The following is an 18,936-nucleotide window of genomic DNA, read 5'->3' on the forward strand; positions in this document are numbered from 1 at the left end:
ATAGGGACTATTTTAATTAGTGCAGTATCTAGATAAATGGAGCCTTTAAAAATGTACCAGTTTGCATGGTGTTTCCATTATGTAAGTGGTTATTTCTAGGTTGCATAACGTAATCTATGTGAATTTCAACTTGTGCTTAACTTAAACTCTTACAAGGAAAGGAGGAAGATTATTGTTTTTATACTGTTTGTGTTACTACCCTGTACAGTAACCTACAGTGGTCTACTGTTGTGTATCATGTAAAAATTGAGTTTTTTCAGTCCTAATTTTCAGACTATTCAGTAGGCCATCCATTTATCTCATCTCATTTTTTTTTTTTTCTATACCATGGTTTTACTTTTTAATTTAGGCAGCTTGTTTGCCCCTGTTTAAATATGACTTGCTTGCCCAGCTTCTGTTACCTGGGATGGTTTCTCCTTTACATCTGCTGTATTGCTTCTGAGAGAAAACATTTTGTAGTTGGATGAGGGGACCATGTTCTCTGCCTCTAATGTTCTGTGACTTTAGCAAATTGAATGTATTCTATTATCTCTGCATTCTTATAGTGCTGCCCCTTCTTTTGTATTTGTTTTCATGTTCTGTTCTAAAGTGTTCTCATATGTTAATGAATGTGTTATTTTTTTTTAGGGTATTTTGGGTTTTTTGTTTTGTTTTACTGTGAGATAAAAACAAAATGGTTTAAAAACCAGCAGACTTTTTTTCCTTTGTGAAAATCAATTTGTGACATTATATACCTCCCATAAAATCCTTTTCTCCTTTCTTTCCATCCCACATTCCCTATGCGATTTGGAGCTTTTTTGTTGATTTTTATAGAACTCCTCAGAGCCTCTGAACATTCAGCGTGATGTCAAACTCATTATTTTTCCTCTTACAGAATGTTTGATGTGGGAGGACAGAGATCTGAGAGGAAGAAATGGATTCATTGCTTTGAAGGAGTGACCGCCATCATCTTCTGTGTGGCACTGAGTGACTATGACCTGGTTCTAGCTGAAGATGAAGAAATGGCAAGTAGAACCACTTTTAAAGATTGAGCATGGCATATGAAGAGCTGGAGATGTTGCCAAGAATTTTTCTGTGAAAAATTCTTGAAGAATTCATACTAATGCCTAAATTAATTGAAAGTTCAGGCTGTTTTCTCTAACTTTTGTTTAGTATATTTCCCTTTTAGAATACAAAGAACAGATGGATCCTGAAAAAAGGGAAAACACAAAAAGTTAATCTCACCTCAACCCTAGTTGCTTAATAACTAGGCATTTATGAGATCTGGTATCTACATACTAAATGAAAATAAAGTTAGTTCCATTATAGTCCAAGGCTTATTTTTCTTATTACTTCTGCCAGCTCAGTAATCCTTGATCTCTGTTATACTTTGCTACTGTCATGTAATTTTCAGATGTGTTTCAGTGTACCATTAATCTGGGGAAAATATTTTTAATTAGAAAAAAGCTATAAGTGTCAGCTTCTTTTATTAAAATAAGTTATATACAATTATCATGCAGTAGGTGTAGTGCACATGTTCATTTCTGTCATTCTGGCACTATAAAATATATTAGTGCCCTTTTTGAAACCACAGATACTGGAAGGGCAGGAAACAGGAATTGGAGGTTTCCTTCCCTCATATACCATTATATTTAGGGTATTGGGCTAATTGTGTTTCAGCTTTTTCAGTTTAATTTATTAATCTTTAGAAAACTCTACTTATCTTTTAATGGAAACTTCAATTCACTCTGTAATAATGAGGTCTCCTTTGAAACGTTTGCACTTTGCATTTCTAGATCTCAGGGTCCTGCAGCACAGTGACACGCTGCCGGCACTCAGCAAGTACTGGTTGAGTGATGAGTGATGTAGACACTCATCTTGCCTAAAATCAAAGTGTGTGCTTGTTCTTAAATGGCAAAAATATGTTTTTGTGGGATGTTACCTATTTTTCAGCTAAGTTCTATTGTATTACCATACTTTTTTTCTCCACGCTCATTTTTTAAAAGTAATATTTCTTAAAATCCTTGCCATTATGACAAACTGGCTGTATTCTATTACAGAACCGAATGCATGAAAGCATGAAGTTGTTCGACAGCATATGTAACAACAAATGGTTTACAGATACATCTATTATACTTTTTCTAAACAAGAAGGATCTCTTCGAAGAAAAAATCAAGAAGAGCCCTCTCACCATATGCTATCCAGAATATGCAGGTATTTTACTTTCTGTAGATAACTTGTCAGCTCGTATATTTCTAAGCGAACGTCCCCTAAGGCAAGATTTCAGTTGTCGATTTGAATCTTTTGGCTTAGTAATTCTTAACCTTTAAGAGAAATTATTTATCAAACTGCATTCAAGCACAAGTAGTTCCTTGAGTTGTGGGTGAGATGATTGAAAATAACATTCATTTTAGGGAAAAGCTGTTAGATAATTTTCTATGATGACTCCAAGTCTTCATAAACTTACGGTATTGATTGGTTCATCCAGTTAACAGATCTTATGTCAGGTATTGTGTGATGCACAATAAATAAAATGTGTCTCTGGTCACTGACTTAATGTCAAAGACAGAGGTACTCCTAAACAAACAAATACACAATAGCAGTGCAGCACACGAGTACAAAGGAACATGGATAGTAATTGGAAGGGGGAAAAATTAGAAAGGAGTCTGTGAGTTAGCTAACTCCTCAGGGGAGTCAGGAAAGGTTTCACAAGAAATCCAGGCTTTGGTAATGAGACTGTTAGTGGTACTTTAATTTTACTACTGTGTAAAATGGTCTGCAGTGAGAAAAGGAGACCTGAGATGCAGTCCTGGCTTTTCCATAATTAGCTCTTTGATCTTGAACAAGGCAGTTAATGGGGTCTCACTACCCCATCTGTGAAATCAGAAGTTGGGCTAAAACATTGGTTAAGTTTAGTTCCTTGGAACACTTCCCTGGCTGCTATTGAAAGTGGGTGCAAGGAACAGTGATACCCCCCACCCCCTGCCCCCCTCCACACTCAACTTCTCCCTCCCTAAGGCAGAGTAATTTAGCTTTCATCTGTTTTGCATATTGGGTTTCTGAATAAGGCTTTATTTTATTTTAATGAAGAAAGTTCGATGCCTAAAAAAAAAAGTTTGACTACCAATAGTTTATCTCATCTCTAAATCTAAACATTATGAAGCTTGGTTAATTTAGCTTGATACAAGTTACCCTCACTCCATCCTCACTGTTAAAAAAAAAAAAGGTCTCAAGAATTTTTTTGGTTGAAAAATGTGACAGTGAAATATTACATTTATTGCATTATTTTTTTAACATCCTTATTGGAGTATAATTGCTTTACAATGCTGTTAGTTGCTGCTGTATAACAAAGTGAATCAGCTATACGTATACATCTATCCCCATATTCCCTCCCTCTTGCGTCTCCCTCCCACCCTCCCTATCCCACCCCTTTAGGTGGTCACAAAGCACTGAGCTGACCTCCCTGTGCTATGCGGCTGCTTCCCACTAGCTATCTATTTTACATTTGGTAGTGTATATATGTCCATGCCACTCTCTCACTTCGTCCCAACTTACCCCTCCCCCTCCCTGTGTCCTCAAGTCCATTTTCTACAGCTGCGTCTTTATTCCTGTCCTGTTCCCAGGTTCTTCAAAACCACTTTTTTTTTGTTTAGTTTTTTAGATTCCATACATATGTGTTAGCATACAATATTTGTATTTCACTTTTTGACTTACTTCACTCTGTATGACAGACTCTAGGTCCATCCACCTCATTACAGACAACTCAGTTTCATTTCTTTTTATGGCTAATATTCCATTGTATATATGTGCCACATCTTCTTTATCCATTCATCTGTCGATGGACACTTAGGTTGCTTCCATGTCTTGGCTATTGTAAGTAGAGCCACAGTGAACATTGTGGTACATGACTCTTTTTGAATTATGGTTTTCTCAGGGTATATGCCAGGTAGTGGGATTGCTGGGTCGTATGGTAGTCCTATTTTTAGTTTTTTAAGGAACCTCCATACTGTTCTCCATAGTGGCTGCACCAACTTACATTCCCACCAACAGTGCAAGAGGGTTCCCTTTTCTCCACACCCTCTCCAGTATTTATTCTTTGTAGATTTTTTGATGATGGCCAATCTGACTGGTGTGAGGTGATACCTCATTGTAGTTTCGATTTGTGTTTCTCTAATGATTAGTGGTGTTGAGCATCCTTTCATGTGTTTGTTGGCAGTCCGTATATCTTCTTTGGAGAAATGTCTGTTTAGGTCTTCTGCCCATTTTTGGATTGGGTTGTTTTTTGTTTGGTATTGAGCTGCATGAGCTGCTTGTATGTTTTGGAGATTAATCCTTTGTCAGTTGCTTTGTTTGCAAATATTTTCTCCCATTCTGAGGGTTGTCTTTTCATCTTGTTAATGGTTTCCTTTGCTGTGCAAAAGCTTTGAAGTTTCATTAGGTCCCATTTGTTTATTTTCGTTTTTATTTCCATTTCTCTAGGAGGTGGGTCAGAAAGGATCTTGCTGTGATTTATGTCATAGAGCGTTCTGCCTGTGCTTTCCTCTAAGAGTTTTATAGTGTCTGGCCTTACATTTAGGTAAGGGGTTTCTCTGGATCTTTTGTGTTTCCATACAAATTGTGAAATTTTTTGTTCTACTTCTGTGAAAAATGCCGTTGGTAGTTTGATAGGGATTGTACTGAATCTGTTGATTGCTGTGGGTAGCGTAGTCATTTTCACAGTGTTGATTCTTGCAATCCAAGAACGTGGTATATCTCTCATATCTCTCCGTCTGTTAGTATCATCTTTAATTTGTTTCACCAGTGTCTTATAATTTTCTGCATACAGGTCTTTTGTCTCCTTAGGTAGGTTTATTCCTAGGTATTTTATTCTTTTTGTTGCAGTGGTAAATGGGAGTGTTTCCTTAATTTCTCTTTCAGATTTTTCATCATGAGTGTATAGGAATGCAAGAGATTTCTGTGCATTAATTTTGTATCCTGTTGCTCTACCAAATTCATTGATTAGCTCTAGTAGTTTTCTGGTAGCATCTTTAGGATTCTCTCTGTATAGTGTCATGTCATCTGCAAACAGTGACAGTTTAACTTCTTTTGTGATCTGGATTCCTTTTATTTCTTTTTCTTTTCTGATTGCTGCGGCTAAAACTTCCAAAACTATGTTGAATAATAGTGGTGAGAGTGGACAGCCTTGTCTTGTTCCTGATCTTAGAGGAAATGGTTTCAGTTTTTCACCACTGAGAACGATGTTGGCTGTGGGTTTGTCATATATGGCCTTTATTATGTTGAGGTAGGTTCCCACTATGCCTGCTTTCTGGAGAGTTTTTATGATAACTTTGTGTTGAATTTTGTCACAAGCTTTTTCTGCATCTATTGAGATGATCGTATGGTTTTTCTCCTTCAATTTGTTAATATGGTTATCACATTGATTGACTTGCGTATATTGAAGAATCCTTGCATCTCTGGGATAAACCCCACTTGATCGTGGTGTATGATCCTTTTAATGTGCTGCTGGATTCTGTTTGCTAGTATTTCGTTGAGGATTTTTGCATCTATGTTCATCACTGATATTGGCCTGTAGTTTTCTTTTTTCATGACACCTTTGTCTGGTTTTGGTATCAGGGTGATGGTGGCCTCATAGAATGAGTTTGGGAGTGTTCCTCCCTTTGCTATATTTTGGAAGAGTTTGAGAGGATAGGTGTTAGCTCTTCTCTAAATGTTTGATAGAATTTGCCTGTGAAGCCATCTGATCCTGGGCTTTTGTTTGTTGGAATATTTTTAATCACAGTTTCAATTTCAGTGCTTGTGATTGGTCTGTTTTTATTTTCCATTTCTTTCTGGTTGTCTCAGAAGGTTGTGCTCTTCTAAGAATGTGTCCATTTCTTCTAGGTTGTCTCTTTTATTGGCATAGAGTTGCTTGTAATCTCTCATGATCCTTTGTATTTCTGCAGTGTCAGTTGTTACTTCTCCTTTTTCATTTCTAATTCTGTTGATTTGAGTCTTCTTTTTTTTCTTGATGAGTCTGGCTAATGGTTTATCAATTTTGTTTTTCTTCTCAAAGAAGCAGCTTTTAGTTTTATTGATCTTTCTGTTTCATTTCTTTTTCATTTAAGTCTGATCTTTATGATTTCTTTGCTTCTGCTAACTTCGGGGGGTTTTGCTCTTCTTTCTCTAATTGCTTTAGGTATAAGGTTAGGTTGTTTATTTGAGATGTTTATTGTTTCTTGAGGTAGGATTGTATTGCTATAAATTTCTCTCTTAGAACTGCTTTTTCTGCATCCCATAGGTTTTGGGTCATTGTGTTTTCATTGCCATTTGTTTCTAGGGTTGTTTTTTTTTTTTTTTTTTTTGCAGTACATGGGCCTCTTACTGCTGCGGCCCCTCCCATTGCGGAGCACAGGCTCTGGACGTGCAGGCTCAGCGGCCATGGCTCACGGGCCCAGCCACTCCGTGGCATGTGGGATGCTCCCAGACCAGGGCACGAACCTGTGTTCCCTGCATCAGCAGGCAGACTCCCAACCACTGCGCCACCAGGGAAGCCCTCTAGGTGTTTTTTGATTTCAGTGATCTCTTGGTAGTTTAGTATTGTACTGTTTAGCCTCCATGTATTTGTATTTTTTACCGACTTTTTTCTGTAATTGATAGCTAGTCTCATAGCATTGTGGTTGGAAAAGATACTTGATACGATTTCAATTTTCTTAAATTTACCAAGGCTTGATTTGTGACCCAGGATATGATCTATCCTGGAGAATGTTCCATGAGCACGTGAGAAGAAAGTGTATTCTGTTGTTTCTGGATGGAATGTCCTAGAAATATCAAGTCTATCTTGTTTAATGTGTCATTTAAATCTTATGTTTCCTTATTTATTTTCTTTTTGGGTGATCTGGCCATTGGTGAAAGTGTGGTGTTGAAGTCCCCTACTATGATTGTGTTACTGTTGATTTCCCCTTTCATGGCTGTTAGCATCTGCCTTATGTATTGAGGTGCTCCTGTGTTGGGTGCATAAATATTTACCATTGTTGTATCTTCTTCTTGGATTGAGCCCTTGATCATTATGTAGTGTCCTTCCTTGTCTCTTACAACATTCTTTATTTTAAAGTCTCTTTTGTCTGATATGAGAATTGCTACTCCAGCTTTCTTTTGATTTTCCATTTGCGTGGAACATCTTTTTCCATCCCCTCACTTTCAGTCTGTATGTATCCCTGGGTCTGAAGTGGGTCTCTTGTAGACAACATATATACGGGTCTTGTTTTTGTATCCATTCAGCCAGTCTGTGCCTTTTGGTTGGAGCATTTAATCTGCTTACATTTAAGGTAATTGTCAATATGTATGTTCCTCTTTGCATTTTCTTATTTGTTTTGGGTTTGTTATCGTAGATGTTTTCCCTTGTGTTTCCTGCCTAGAGAAGTTCCTTTAGCATTTGTTTTAAAGCTGGTTTGGTTGTGCTGAATTCTCTTAGCTTTTGCTTGTCTGTAAAGGTTTTAATTTCTCTGTCGAATCTGAATGAGATCCTTGCTGGCTAGAGTAATCTTGGGTGTAGGTTTTTCCCTTTCATCCCTTTCAATATGTCTTGCCACTCGCTTCTGGCTTGCAGAGTTTCTGCTGAAAGATCAGCTCTTAACCTTATGGGGATTCCCTTGTATGTTATTTGTTGTTTTTCCCTTGCTGCTTTTAATATATTTTCTTTGTATTTAATTTTTGACAGTTTGATTAATATGTGTCTTGGCATGTTTCTCTTTGGATTTATCCTGTATGGGACTCTCTGTGCTTCCTGGACTTGATTGACTATTTCCTTTCCCATGTTAGGGAAGTTTTCAACTGTCATCTCTTCAAATATTTTCTCAGACCCTTTCTTTTTCTCTTCTTCTGGGACCCCTGTAATTCGAATGTTGGTGTGTTTAATGTTGTCCCAGAGGTCTCTGAGATTGTCCTCAATTCTCTTCATTCTTATTTCTTTATTCTGCTCTGCAATAGTTATTTCCACTATGTTATCTTCCAGGTCACTTATCTGTTCTTCTGCCTCAATCATTCTTCTATCGATTCCTTCTGGAGTATTTTTAATTTCAGTAATTGTGTTGTTCATCACTGTTTGTGTGCTCTTTAGTTCCTCTAGATCCTTGTTAAATGTTTCTTGTATTTTCTCCATTCTATTTCCAAGATTTTGGATCATCTTTCCTATCATTACTCTGAATTCTTTTTCAAGTAGACTGCCTGTTTCCTCTTCATTTGTTTAGTCTGGTGGGTTTTTACCTTGCTGCTTCATCTGCTGTGTGTTTCTCTGTCTTCTCATTTTGTTTAACTTACTGTGTTTGGGGTCTCCTTTTCGCAGACTGCAGGTTCGTAGTTCCCGTTGTTTTTGGTGTCTGCCCCCACTGGGTGAGGTTGGTTCAGTGGGTTGTGTAGGCTTCCTGGTGGAGGGGACTGGTGCCTGTGTTCTGGTGGGAGGGGCGGCGTACGGTGGTGTGTTTTTGGATAGCTGTGAACTTAGTAGATTTTAGGCAGCCTGTCTGCTAACGGGTGGGGTTGTGTTCCTGTCTTGCTAGTTGATTGGCATGGGTCATCCAGCACTGGAACTTGCTGGCCTTTGGGTGGAGTTGAGATGGAGATCTCTGGCTTGCTGGCTGTTGGGTGGATGTGGGTCTTAGCGTTGCGACGGAGATCTTTGGGAGACCTCTCGCTGATTGATATATTACATGGGGCCAGGAGGTCTCTGTGGTCCAATGTCCTGAACTCGGCTCTCCCACCTCAGCGGCTCAGGCCTGCCTCCAGGCCCAGGCGCCAAGTCCCTGTCAGCCACACGGAGACAAATGGCATCTTGATGCCGCGACGCTGAGTGTAGTTCCAGGGGAAGGAGCTTGCTGGTGCTACTCTTGCTGCTCCGGGTGACCGCCGCCTCTGTTAACAGCTCCACTAAGCCTGAGGGTCTACAAGCTGCAGGAAGATGAGACCACCCGGGGCAGCCTTCAAGCCGCGATTCTTGCCATGATCCCTGCTGTTGCTGTCATGGAATCCGGCTTCCCCCACTGCTGCCCAAGTCGCAGGAATTTGTTTCATCATAAACAAAATTTGTCAATTTTGTATTCAGTAAATTGTACTGCCTTTTCACAGGCAGTGTTAAAACAACCATATGATATCAGTGCTTTCACATCCCACTTACGTAGGTGAGAGCACTGTGATTTAATGAAGCAATAGAGTCCAAATCCAGACCCAAGTCTGTTGCACTCCTGCATCCAGGACATTAACAACCAGAATACATTTAATTATATATTTTCAGTGGAGGCAAAGCAGGAGGGTCTCCCATCAGTATGATCCTCCTCTCATTACTACAGCCCTTTCTATGTATCGCAAAGTTATACTTTGAAATAATTGCACAGAATTAACTTAGTTTTGTTTTCTTTTTGAAAGTCAGTGTCCTAAGTCACCTTATTCAGAAACATTTTTCGTGCTTTATAGGAATAAAATTATTTATAGTTCTAATTCCAAGATTGAAGTTCCCCAGAATCAAGGTGGCTCCGTTTGGCCTTTACCTTCCTGTCTTTCAGTTCATCTTTGTCATTTTCTATTGTGAAGTAGCCCTTTTGTGCTAATATTATCAGAGGACCCAGATCAATCCTCAGATATTACATACTTACAGGGATTTTTAGAGCAGCCAAGAAGATAGTTGTTAGCTCTTTTTTTGCCAGGTACGCATTGTGTTCAAAATGTTTCTCGTATGTTGTCAAGTTAATAAGAATCACTGATCTCAGGCTCTGTGAGCAAGGAGAGTATTACATAATTCTTTCATAGTCCCAGTGTTAAGACTATAATTAAAAACTTCATTGCACACGCTAAGTATTGATGCTGTCAGCTCTTGTTGCACCCTCAACTCTTAATCCCTGTGGCTATGTTTGCTATAGGAGAACCCATTGTAGCCTCCAGACTACTCACTTGATTGATCCCCTACCTCTCTCTGCTCCTGTCTTCTCCTCTTTTTATCTGTCTACATTTTGGCATTTCACCAGATTCCATCTGTAGTCTTATAATCTTCTAGCACTCCATTCTTTCATCGTCATATTTATTCTCAGCATGATAAATTCAGTTGTCAACTCTAATTTCTCTGTTGAGACTCAGGCTTGCATTTCCAACTGCTTGTTGAATCTGTCCCTGTTTTTTAGCACCTGAGACTCCAACTGAATTCATGTTATTTTTTTTTTATTCAAATCTCCTTTATCTCCCTTTGAATTATATCACCAGGCACCCAGTTCTCCAGTATTGAACCAGATTATCATCTGTACTTAACCTTTATTCAAGACAGTTCTATCACGTTAGAAAATATCTGTCACCTTCCCCCTAGTCATTCTTTTCCAAAACATAAAATCAAGTTGAGGAATGTATCTTGTAGTTCTAGGGATTCAGTAATCTAACTAGCTGCCCACAATAGCTACAGCAAATTGAGCCATGCACTCAGGGCAAGCTGTTTTCTCAAAACATGTTTTTAATTTAGAGGTTGTATTAGCTTCTGTGAGTCAAGAAGACATTGTTTATTGCTTTAGAATTTCAAAGTACCAACCTTATTATGATTTAATAAGTTAAAATTTGATTTGTAGAGTATATGGTTGTCTGCTAGCAACTTAAGAGATAAAATTTAAACTTATTTTGACAACTTAGAGAAAATGGAAAAATTCATAGAAACATACAACCTACCAAGTTTGAATCATGAAGAAATAGAAAATCTGAACAGCCTATGTTAGTAAGGAGATTGAATCAGTAATCAGAAACCTCCCAATAAAGTTCATGACCAGATGGCTTTACTGGTGAATTCTACTAAACACAAAAGAAAGAATTAATTGTTAGCAGTTCTTCTTAAACGCTTCCAAAATTGGAAGCATTCTCTCCTTTTCCATAACTCATTTTACCAGGCCACCATTACCCTGTTACCAAAACCAGGCAAGTATGCCACAAGAAAAGAAAATTACAGGCCAATATCCCTGATAAACATAAATGCAAAAATCTTCAACAAAATATTAGCAAACTGAATTCAGCAATACATTAAAAGGATCATTGCACCACAACTATGCAAGCATATAGTTCACTGTCTGCAAAGCAAAATGAAGGCTAAAAATCACACGATCATCTCAACAGATGCAAAAAAAAAAAGCATTTGACAAAATTCAACATCCATTTAGCATAAAAACCCAACAGAATGGGTACAGAGGGAATGTACCTTGATATAATAAAGGCCTATAGCTGATATCATACTCAACAGTAAAAAGTTGAAAGCTTTTCCTCTAAGATAGGGAATAAGACAAGGTTTCCCAGTCTCACCACTTTCATTCAACATAGTATTTACAAGTCCTGTCACTGCAGTTTAAGCAAGAAAAAGGCATCCAAATCAGAAAGCAAGAAGTAAAACTGTCACTGTTTGCACAAGACATGGTATTATACATAGAAAATCTCAGATTCACAAAAAAACTTAAAACGCATAATCAGTGAATTTAGTAAAGTTGCATGATACAGAATCAGTATACAAAAATCTATAACACTAGTAATGAACTATAAGAAAAACTGAAACAGTCAGATTTACAGTTGCATTAAAAGGACAAAATTTCTAGGAATAAATTTAACCAAGGAGAGGAAAGGCCTGTACACTGAAAACTAAAACATAGATGAAAGAAACTGAAGAAGATGCACATAAATGGAAAGATATTCCATGCCCATGGATTGGAGGAATATTAATATTGTTAAAAAGGTCCGTACTACCTACAGTTGTCTAACAGTGTCAGTGCAATCCCTTTCAAAATTCTAATGGCATTTTTCACAGAAAGAGAATAGTCCTAAAATTCTGAATCACAAAAGACTCCAAAAGCTAAAGCAATCTTGAGAAAGAAGAACAAAGCTGGAGGCACTGTGCACCCTAATTTCCAACTATATTACACAGCTACAGTAATGAAAACAGTGTGGTATTGGCATAAAAAACAGACACATATATCTGAGGAACAGAATAGAGAGCCCAGAAGTAAACCCATGTATACATGATCAAGTAATTTATGACAGATGACCCAAGAATATACAACGGGGAAAGAACTCTCTTCAGTAAATGGTGTTAGGAAAACTGGACAGCCACATGCTAAAGAATGAAACTGCACTGCTTTCTCCACCATACACAAAAATAAACCCAAACAGATTAAAGACTCGAACGTGAGACCTCAAACCCTTGAACGTAAGACCTGAAACCATAAAACTCCTAGAAGAAAACACAGGTAGTAAGCTTGACAGTCGTGATTTTTTTTTAAGTTTGACACCAAAAGCAAAGGCAACAAAAGCAAAAATAAACAAGTTGGGTGATACCATCAAACTAAAAAGCTTCTGCACAGCAAAGGAAACCATCAACAAAATAAAAATGCAGCCTAAGGAATGGGAGAAAATATTTGCAAAACATTCATCTGATAAGGGGTTAATATCCAAAATGTACAGTCATCCCTCAGTATCCTTGGGAGATTGGTTTCAGGACCTGCCATAGATACCAAAATCTACGGATGCTCAAGTCCCTTACATAAAGTGGCATAGTACAGTTGGTCCTCCATGTTTGCTGGTTATAAACCCACAGATACAGAAGGCCAGCTGTATAAAGAACTCATGCAAGTCAGTAACAAAAACACAATTTCACTATGAAAATGGGCAGAGGATCTGAATAGACATTTTTCCAAAGAAGACATACCAGTGGCCCACATGTCCGTGAAAAGGTGCTCAACATCACTAACAATCAGGGAAACGCAAATCAAAACCACAATGAGCTATCACCTCACACCCATTAGAATGGCCGTTATCATAAAGAAAAGAAATGCCAAACGTTGGTAAAGACGTAGAAAAACGGGAACCCTTGTACCCTATTGCCGGGAATGTAAATTGGTGCAGCCATTATGGAAAACAATATGGAGATTCCTCAATAAATTAAAAATAGAACTACCATATGACTCAGCAATTCCACTTCTGGGTATTTATTTGAAGAAAATGAAAACACTTTCTGGAAAAGATACATGCACGTCTCTGTTCATTGCAGCATTACTTAGAGTAGCCAAGCTATGATAACAGCTGGTGAAGTACAGGGGAGGGAAAGCACTGCAGTAACACAGGTGGTACTTTGAATACAGGTTTCCTCCTGACATGCAGTGAGCCTCAGATGTGGAACAGAGGGTCTTAGAATGGCTTTACCAAGCAGGCTGGGTAACAGAGGACCTTGAAGTCCAGGCATATAATTTTGTGTTATTACTGCAAGAGACAGAATTAACAGTTTTTTTCAAAGGAACATTTTATTAAAGTATCATATGTATACATATATGAACTATAGAGATAAAGTATATAGATACATACTTAACACAAATGTGAAACTTACTGAATTTTAAAAAGTGAAAACACTGATAATATGCACCATTCAGGTCAAGAAATAGAACATTTCCAGGTCCCCAGAAACCCTGTCATGCCCCTCCCCAGTCTTAACTGATCAACTTCCATCCACCCACCTACTCACACAGAGAGTTAACCACTATTATGACTTCTGTCTTCATCGATTAATTTTGATTGTTTCCAAACTTGTTTTCTAAACATTAGTTGTTTACAGTATATACTGTTTTGTGTCTGCCTTCATTTGTTCAACAGTATGTTTATGAAGCTCATCTATAGTATTGTGTGTAGCAGTAGTTCTTTTATTCTCATTTCTCTATGGCAGCTCATTGTATGAATATATACCAGGATTTAGTAGCCAGTCTACAGTTAATGAACTTTTGGGTGGTTTCCTAAAGTAGAAGTTCTGCTGTTAACAGTCTCTATGTGTCTTCTAGTGAACATATGTATATAGTTCTGTCAAGGACACATCTGGGAAACTGACCTCTTGGGTCACAGAGTATGTGTGATTATCTTTAGATACTGCCAAGTATCAAAGTGTTGTACTCAGGAGTCTTCAGTCACCTGAAAGCAGAAGTGTGTCATTCACTTTTTTGTAACCTCATAGGCACAAACCACATTGTAGACCCTTGTACAGTTTTTGAATACAAAAACTGAGAAATGCTAATTAATGTATATATAGGAAGGGGAATAAAAAATACCGATCAGCATTGGCCAACATTTCTTGATCCAGCCACTAGGCTTAGAAGTGAAATAGTGTGCTGCCACCATGTTGGGATGTAGAGTGTAAGGGGCTAGAAAAAAAGGGACTCTGACAGTTGGAGATTGAGGCAGGAACAAAGATCATGGGGAACATGGAATACCGTGCTTTTTTGGTTTTTGTTTTTAAGGGTAACTTATAGTCATTACAGGGTGATTAACATTGGGTATTCTTCACTTAGAAGAAATAGTTTCTCTTAGTCTCGAAGGGCAAGGACGATTATAGAGTCCACATATTTTACACATAAGAAACTGATGTCAGTATTTTAAGGTCCATGTTGCTTAGTGGTATACTCATTTTAACTTCGCCTTATGTTTCTTTCCTTTTCCCATATCAGGCTCAAACACATATGAAGAGGCAGCTGCATATATTCAATGTCAGTTTGAAGACCTCAATAAAAGAAAGGACACGAAGGAAATATACACCCACTTCACATGTGCCACAGATACCAAGAATGTGCAGTTTGTCTTTGATGCTGTAACAGATGTCATCATAAAAAATAATCTAAAAGATTGTGGTCTCTTCTGAGTTTTGCAGTAAATGGTAAAATGCATTTTCATACCAAATGAGTACTTATATGTGGATCTCTCTACACTAGAGTCTTGCAGCAACACAGAATGTAGTATATGGGAAACGCATCTGGGACCTGACCAAAATTGGTTTTTTGTTGTTTTTTTTTTTAACTGGAAGTAATGGAAGGTCCCTTCTTAAATGTGAGAGGTGGTCCTGCAGTGTGAAAATAAGGGCAGTGTTAAAGCTGGACTCTGGTGTACTGATGACTTCTGTGTAAGTGTAAATATGCAAATGTATGTATACATGTATTTATGACTTTAGTTTTCCACATTACTTTTAGGTATTAAGAGTGGCAACTTATGATTTTAGCGTGATGGCTTGGGAAATAACAGAACTATTAAGTACTTTGTACTGAAAGACTATTATGTTTGCCAGTTTTAAACAGCTTTATTTATGTTCATATCCTGTAAATTTTTAAGTACAGTAATTAATATTAGGACACATTGCAGCCCTGTCTTGATTATATGTATACTTGTAATCATAAAAATGTTATTTGTACAAACATTGCACAGACTATTTTAATAACATGATTTGTTCTTTAAATTTAATGTGTTTCATTGAAACGTTCTTGAAGTGGAGGAGTATACCTGCCTTTGGATCAGTTAAACATCGTATGCATTTCAGTTTTTCTTTTAAGAATGCATGCTAATCTGATTCTACATTAGATTTGGTTTGAAAACAAATTTCAGATTTTTGAGGATATACTTACAGACTTATTATAAATTCTTAATTTTTATTCGGTTGGTTTGTTTTCACTTTGAATTTTAATATTTGGATGGTATTCATGCATTGCCTTAAAGGTGATGCCAGATTTTTATACACTTATTTATAACTAAGTTTAGGTGGGTGTGAGAGCATTTTTGTGGGTAAAAAATAAGTTAGCATAATGAATTTTGAGACATTCATTTGCGTATTTCCTTTGGGAAATCCCTTGTACCTACTATACATGATAGCTCCTTGTTTAGAAGATAACAAGAAAGATCTTTGAATATTCTGCTGATGATAAAATGCAAGCTTTAAATTCATATATGTAAGTAACTAGTTTCAAATTTAATTATCACGCTATGTTAAAATTACTTTTTTCCCTTAGATTATTCAAATTGCCTCCACTTGCCTGAGTTTGTATTATTTCTTTTTAAACTGTGCTATTATTTCTGAGAATGAAATGGGCAATTACACTTAGAAAATGAGTAGCAGGATTTAATTAAGTCAGTGATTGTGTGTATCCTCAAGTAAGTGTTACATTTCTGCTAGATAACTGAATTTTGATAGTCATTTTTAATTATTCATGGTGTGTCTGTATGACCTTGTTTCAGCAAAGTGAATAGCATTCCATACCCTACTTCTCTTTTTTACTCATCTTGAAAAAGTTAGTCTTTCAGTAAGCTTCACGGGTAAGTAGTTTCTAAATTTAGTTGTGTGCTCTCATTCTGTTGAAGTCTCTTTGTGGTTTTGTGTGTGTGTGTGTGTGTGTGTGTGTGTGTGTGCGCGCGCGCGCGTGTGTGTATAACCGTTTCATTTTGGGGATTTGTTTTTCTTCTCTGTAATGTAGAGAAATTCAAAAATTTCTTAACAAAATTCTTCAAATGTGTTAGTTTAGATTCTTTATGTGCCTTTGAGGAAAGATATGTTTTCATTAATTTTATGGATGGAAGACCTGTTGTATTCATATTATGAAGCTATGAAGTTCAACTATCCTGTAAGTCAATTTGAATCATGAGAAATAAGTTTAAAACGCCACAAGAAGCACATATTGGTGACCATAATTGATGAATTCCTGAACTTTAGTCTGTGTAATTGTGTTACTAATAAAACCTAATAAATTTGAATTTTTAAAATTTTACAAACCTGTTGGCTAATACATGTTTTGCGTTAGCATTTAAGTATCAGTCTATTGTGTGTTCATTTCTTCTTTCTCTGTGTTGTCCTTCTGCAATTTCATCTACTCCAGAAGCTTGAGTTTTCCCTGCCCCAAGTTTCCTCCTGAGATGTGGTACCACATTTGGAATTGCCTGCTTGATACCCCCTTCTGAGAAGTGACTGCCTGCTCCAATTCAGTATGTGCAAACCAAATTCATCATTTTCCCTGCCAACAAGTTCTCACCCTCTGACTTTGTCATTGCACCATCATTCATTTAATCCCTCAGTGGGGAATTTTTCAGCCATATAAGTCACCATTTGCTCACAAGTCTACTTTCCCAGTGCCTCGCATGTGTCTTTTGTTTGTTTTCTCTTTTCCATTCCCACTACCACCTACTGAATTCAGGTCTTTGCTTAACTTCCACTTAAAATGGCTTATTACATTCCCCACTTCCAGTTTCTCCCTTCTTTAATCCAGGTTACTTATCCTAATCTAGAACTCTGGCTGCGTTATTTTCTGTGCGTTGGCTCTGACTTGTCAATAAAGTGAAATCTAAGCCTTCCATTCCAGGCTCTTCATCATCTGAGCCCACTTCACTACATCCCCTCTCTCTCCCTCACATTCTGATAATACTTTGTGCATAGCCTGGGCTTTCCTTCAAGTATTGTACTACATACTACCTGAAATATGCTCAAAACAATACCTGGAACATGGGAAATGTTCATTCAGGTCTGTTAATGTTGTTATTTTTACTTCTTAGCACTTTTGTTTGTGGTCTCTTTTTTATTTTTATTTTTTTTGAGGTACACGGGCCTCTCACTGTTGTGGCCTCTCCCATTGCGGAGCACAGGCTCCGGACGCGCAGGCTCAGCGGCCATGGCTCACGGGCCCAGCCGCTCCACGGCATGTGGGATCTTCCCGGACTGGGGCATGAACCCGTGTCCCCTGCATCAGCAGGCGGACTCTGAACCACTGCGCCACCAGGGAAGCCCTGTGGTCTCTTTTTTAGATCAACTGGCATCTGTTCTTCAGCCCGCCCTCCTGGGAACGGCATGGTTCTGATAGGGCTGCCAATCACAGTTCTACCTCCCTCGACTGGGGAATCACTGGGCGAGCACCCCAGCTGAACCAATCACACAGTCCTAGTTCCCATTCCCAAAGTTCCTAAAGCTCTTCTGGTTTCTAAAATCCCCTTCCATCTATTTCAGTACCCTTCTAAAAAATACTTTCATGCTTCATCTCATTCATTTAGTTTCAATCTTTTCCCCCCCAAAATCCATACTATAAAATGCTTATGTTCTTACTGAATGCCAACAGTAACTGTGAGATACATCAAAAAAGGCTCAGAGAGGTTAATTAACGAGCAAGATGAAGGTTTCAAACCTATGACTTCTGACTTCCTGCCTATCAGAGAACTCCAAATAATGCTACCTTATTTCCAGAAAATGGCTAAATAGTCTTTTAACCATTCCCACTCTCGCCTTCTGAGTTTATCTGAATCATAATATTTTTAGAATAAAAATACTTAAGATAGAACAAAGCTGTACACATCATTCTCCATAATTTGAAACTATATTAGAAAACTAGAGTAAAGCAGTGTTCTTTTGGCATAAAAACATACACATAGATCTGAGAAACAGAATAGAGAGCCCAAAGATAAACCCAGGCATATGTGGTCAATTCATTTATGGCAAAGGAGCCAAGAATACACAATGGGGAAAGGACAGTTGCTTCAATAAATGGTGTTGGGAGAACTGGACAGCACGTGCAAAAGAATGAAACTGGATCATTATCTTACACCACACACAAAAATAAAACCCAAAATGGATTAGGGGCTTGAATGGAAGACCTGAAACCATAAAACTCCTAGAAGAAAACATAGGCAGTAAGCTCCTTGACATTGGTCTTGGTGATAATTTTTTAGATTTGACACCAAAACCAAAGGCCATAAAAGCAAAAATAAGTGGGACCTCATCAAACTGAGAAGCTGCTTCTGCACAGCAAAGGAATCCATCAACAAACTGAAAAAGCAGCCTGGGGAATGGGAGAAAAAAACTGCAAATCATATATCTTATGTGGGGTTAGTTAATATCCAAAATATACAACTCAATAGCAAAAAAACAACCTGATTACAAAATGGCCTGGGAATATGAAGTTATGTTTTCCATAAAAGACATAAAGACGGCCAAGAGGTTCATGATAAATTGCCCAACATCACTAAGTATCAGGGAACTGCAAACTAAAACCACGGTGAGCTATCACCTCACACCTGTTAGAATGGCTATTCTCAAAAGACCAGTAACAAGTGTTGGGAAGGATGTGGAGAAACAGGAACCCTTGTGCCCTATTGGTGAGAATGTAAATTGGGGCAGTCACTATGGAAAACAGGATG

The 18,936-nt window shown here is 37.8% G+C and overlaps 1 protein-coding gene across 4 annotated transcripts in view; it reads left to right on the forward strand.

The window, feature by feature from the left end:
- GNAI1 (G protein subunit alpha i1) overlaps positions 1-16,520 on the forward strand; it is a 90,303-nt gene extending 73,783 nt beyond the window's left edge. For all 4 annotated transcript variants that reach the window (XM_060020320.1, XM_060020319.2, XM_060020321.2 and 1 more), the window contains exons 7-9: positions 875-1,004; positions 2,040-2,193; positions 14,448-16,520. In XM_060020320.1, coding sequence (XP_059876303.1) covers positions 875-1,004; positions 2,040-2,193; positions 14,448-14,638 — 475 coding nt within the window. In that variant the 3' untranslated portion in view covers positions 14,639-16,520. The remainder of the gene's footprint in view (positions 1-874; positions 1,005-2,039; positions 2,194-14,447) is intronic.
- Positions 16,521-18,936: the final 2,416 nt, after the last annotated feature.

This window comes from Delphinus delphis, chromosome 9 (assembly GCF_949987515.2).
Source record: "Delphinus delphis chromosome 9, mDelDel1.2, whole genome shotgun sequence".
NCBI lineage: Eukaryota > Metazoa > Chordata > Mammalia > Artiodactyla > Delphinidae > Delphinus > Delphinus delphis.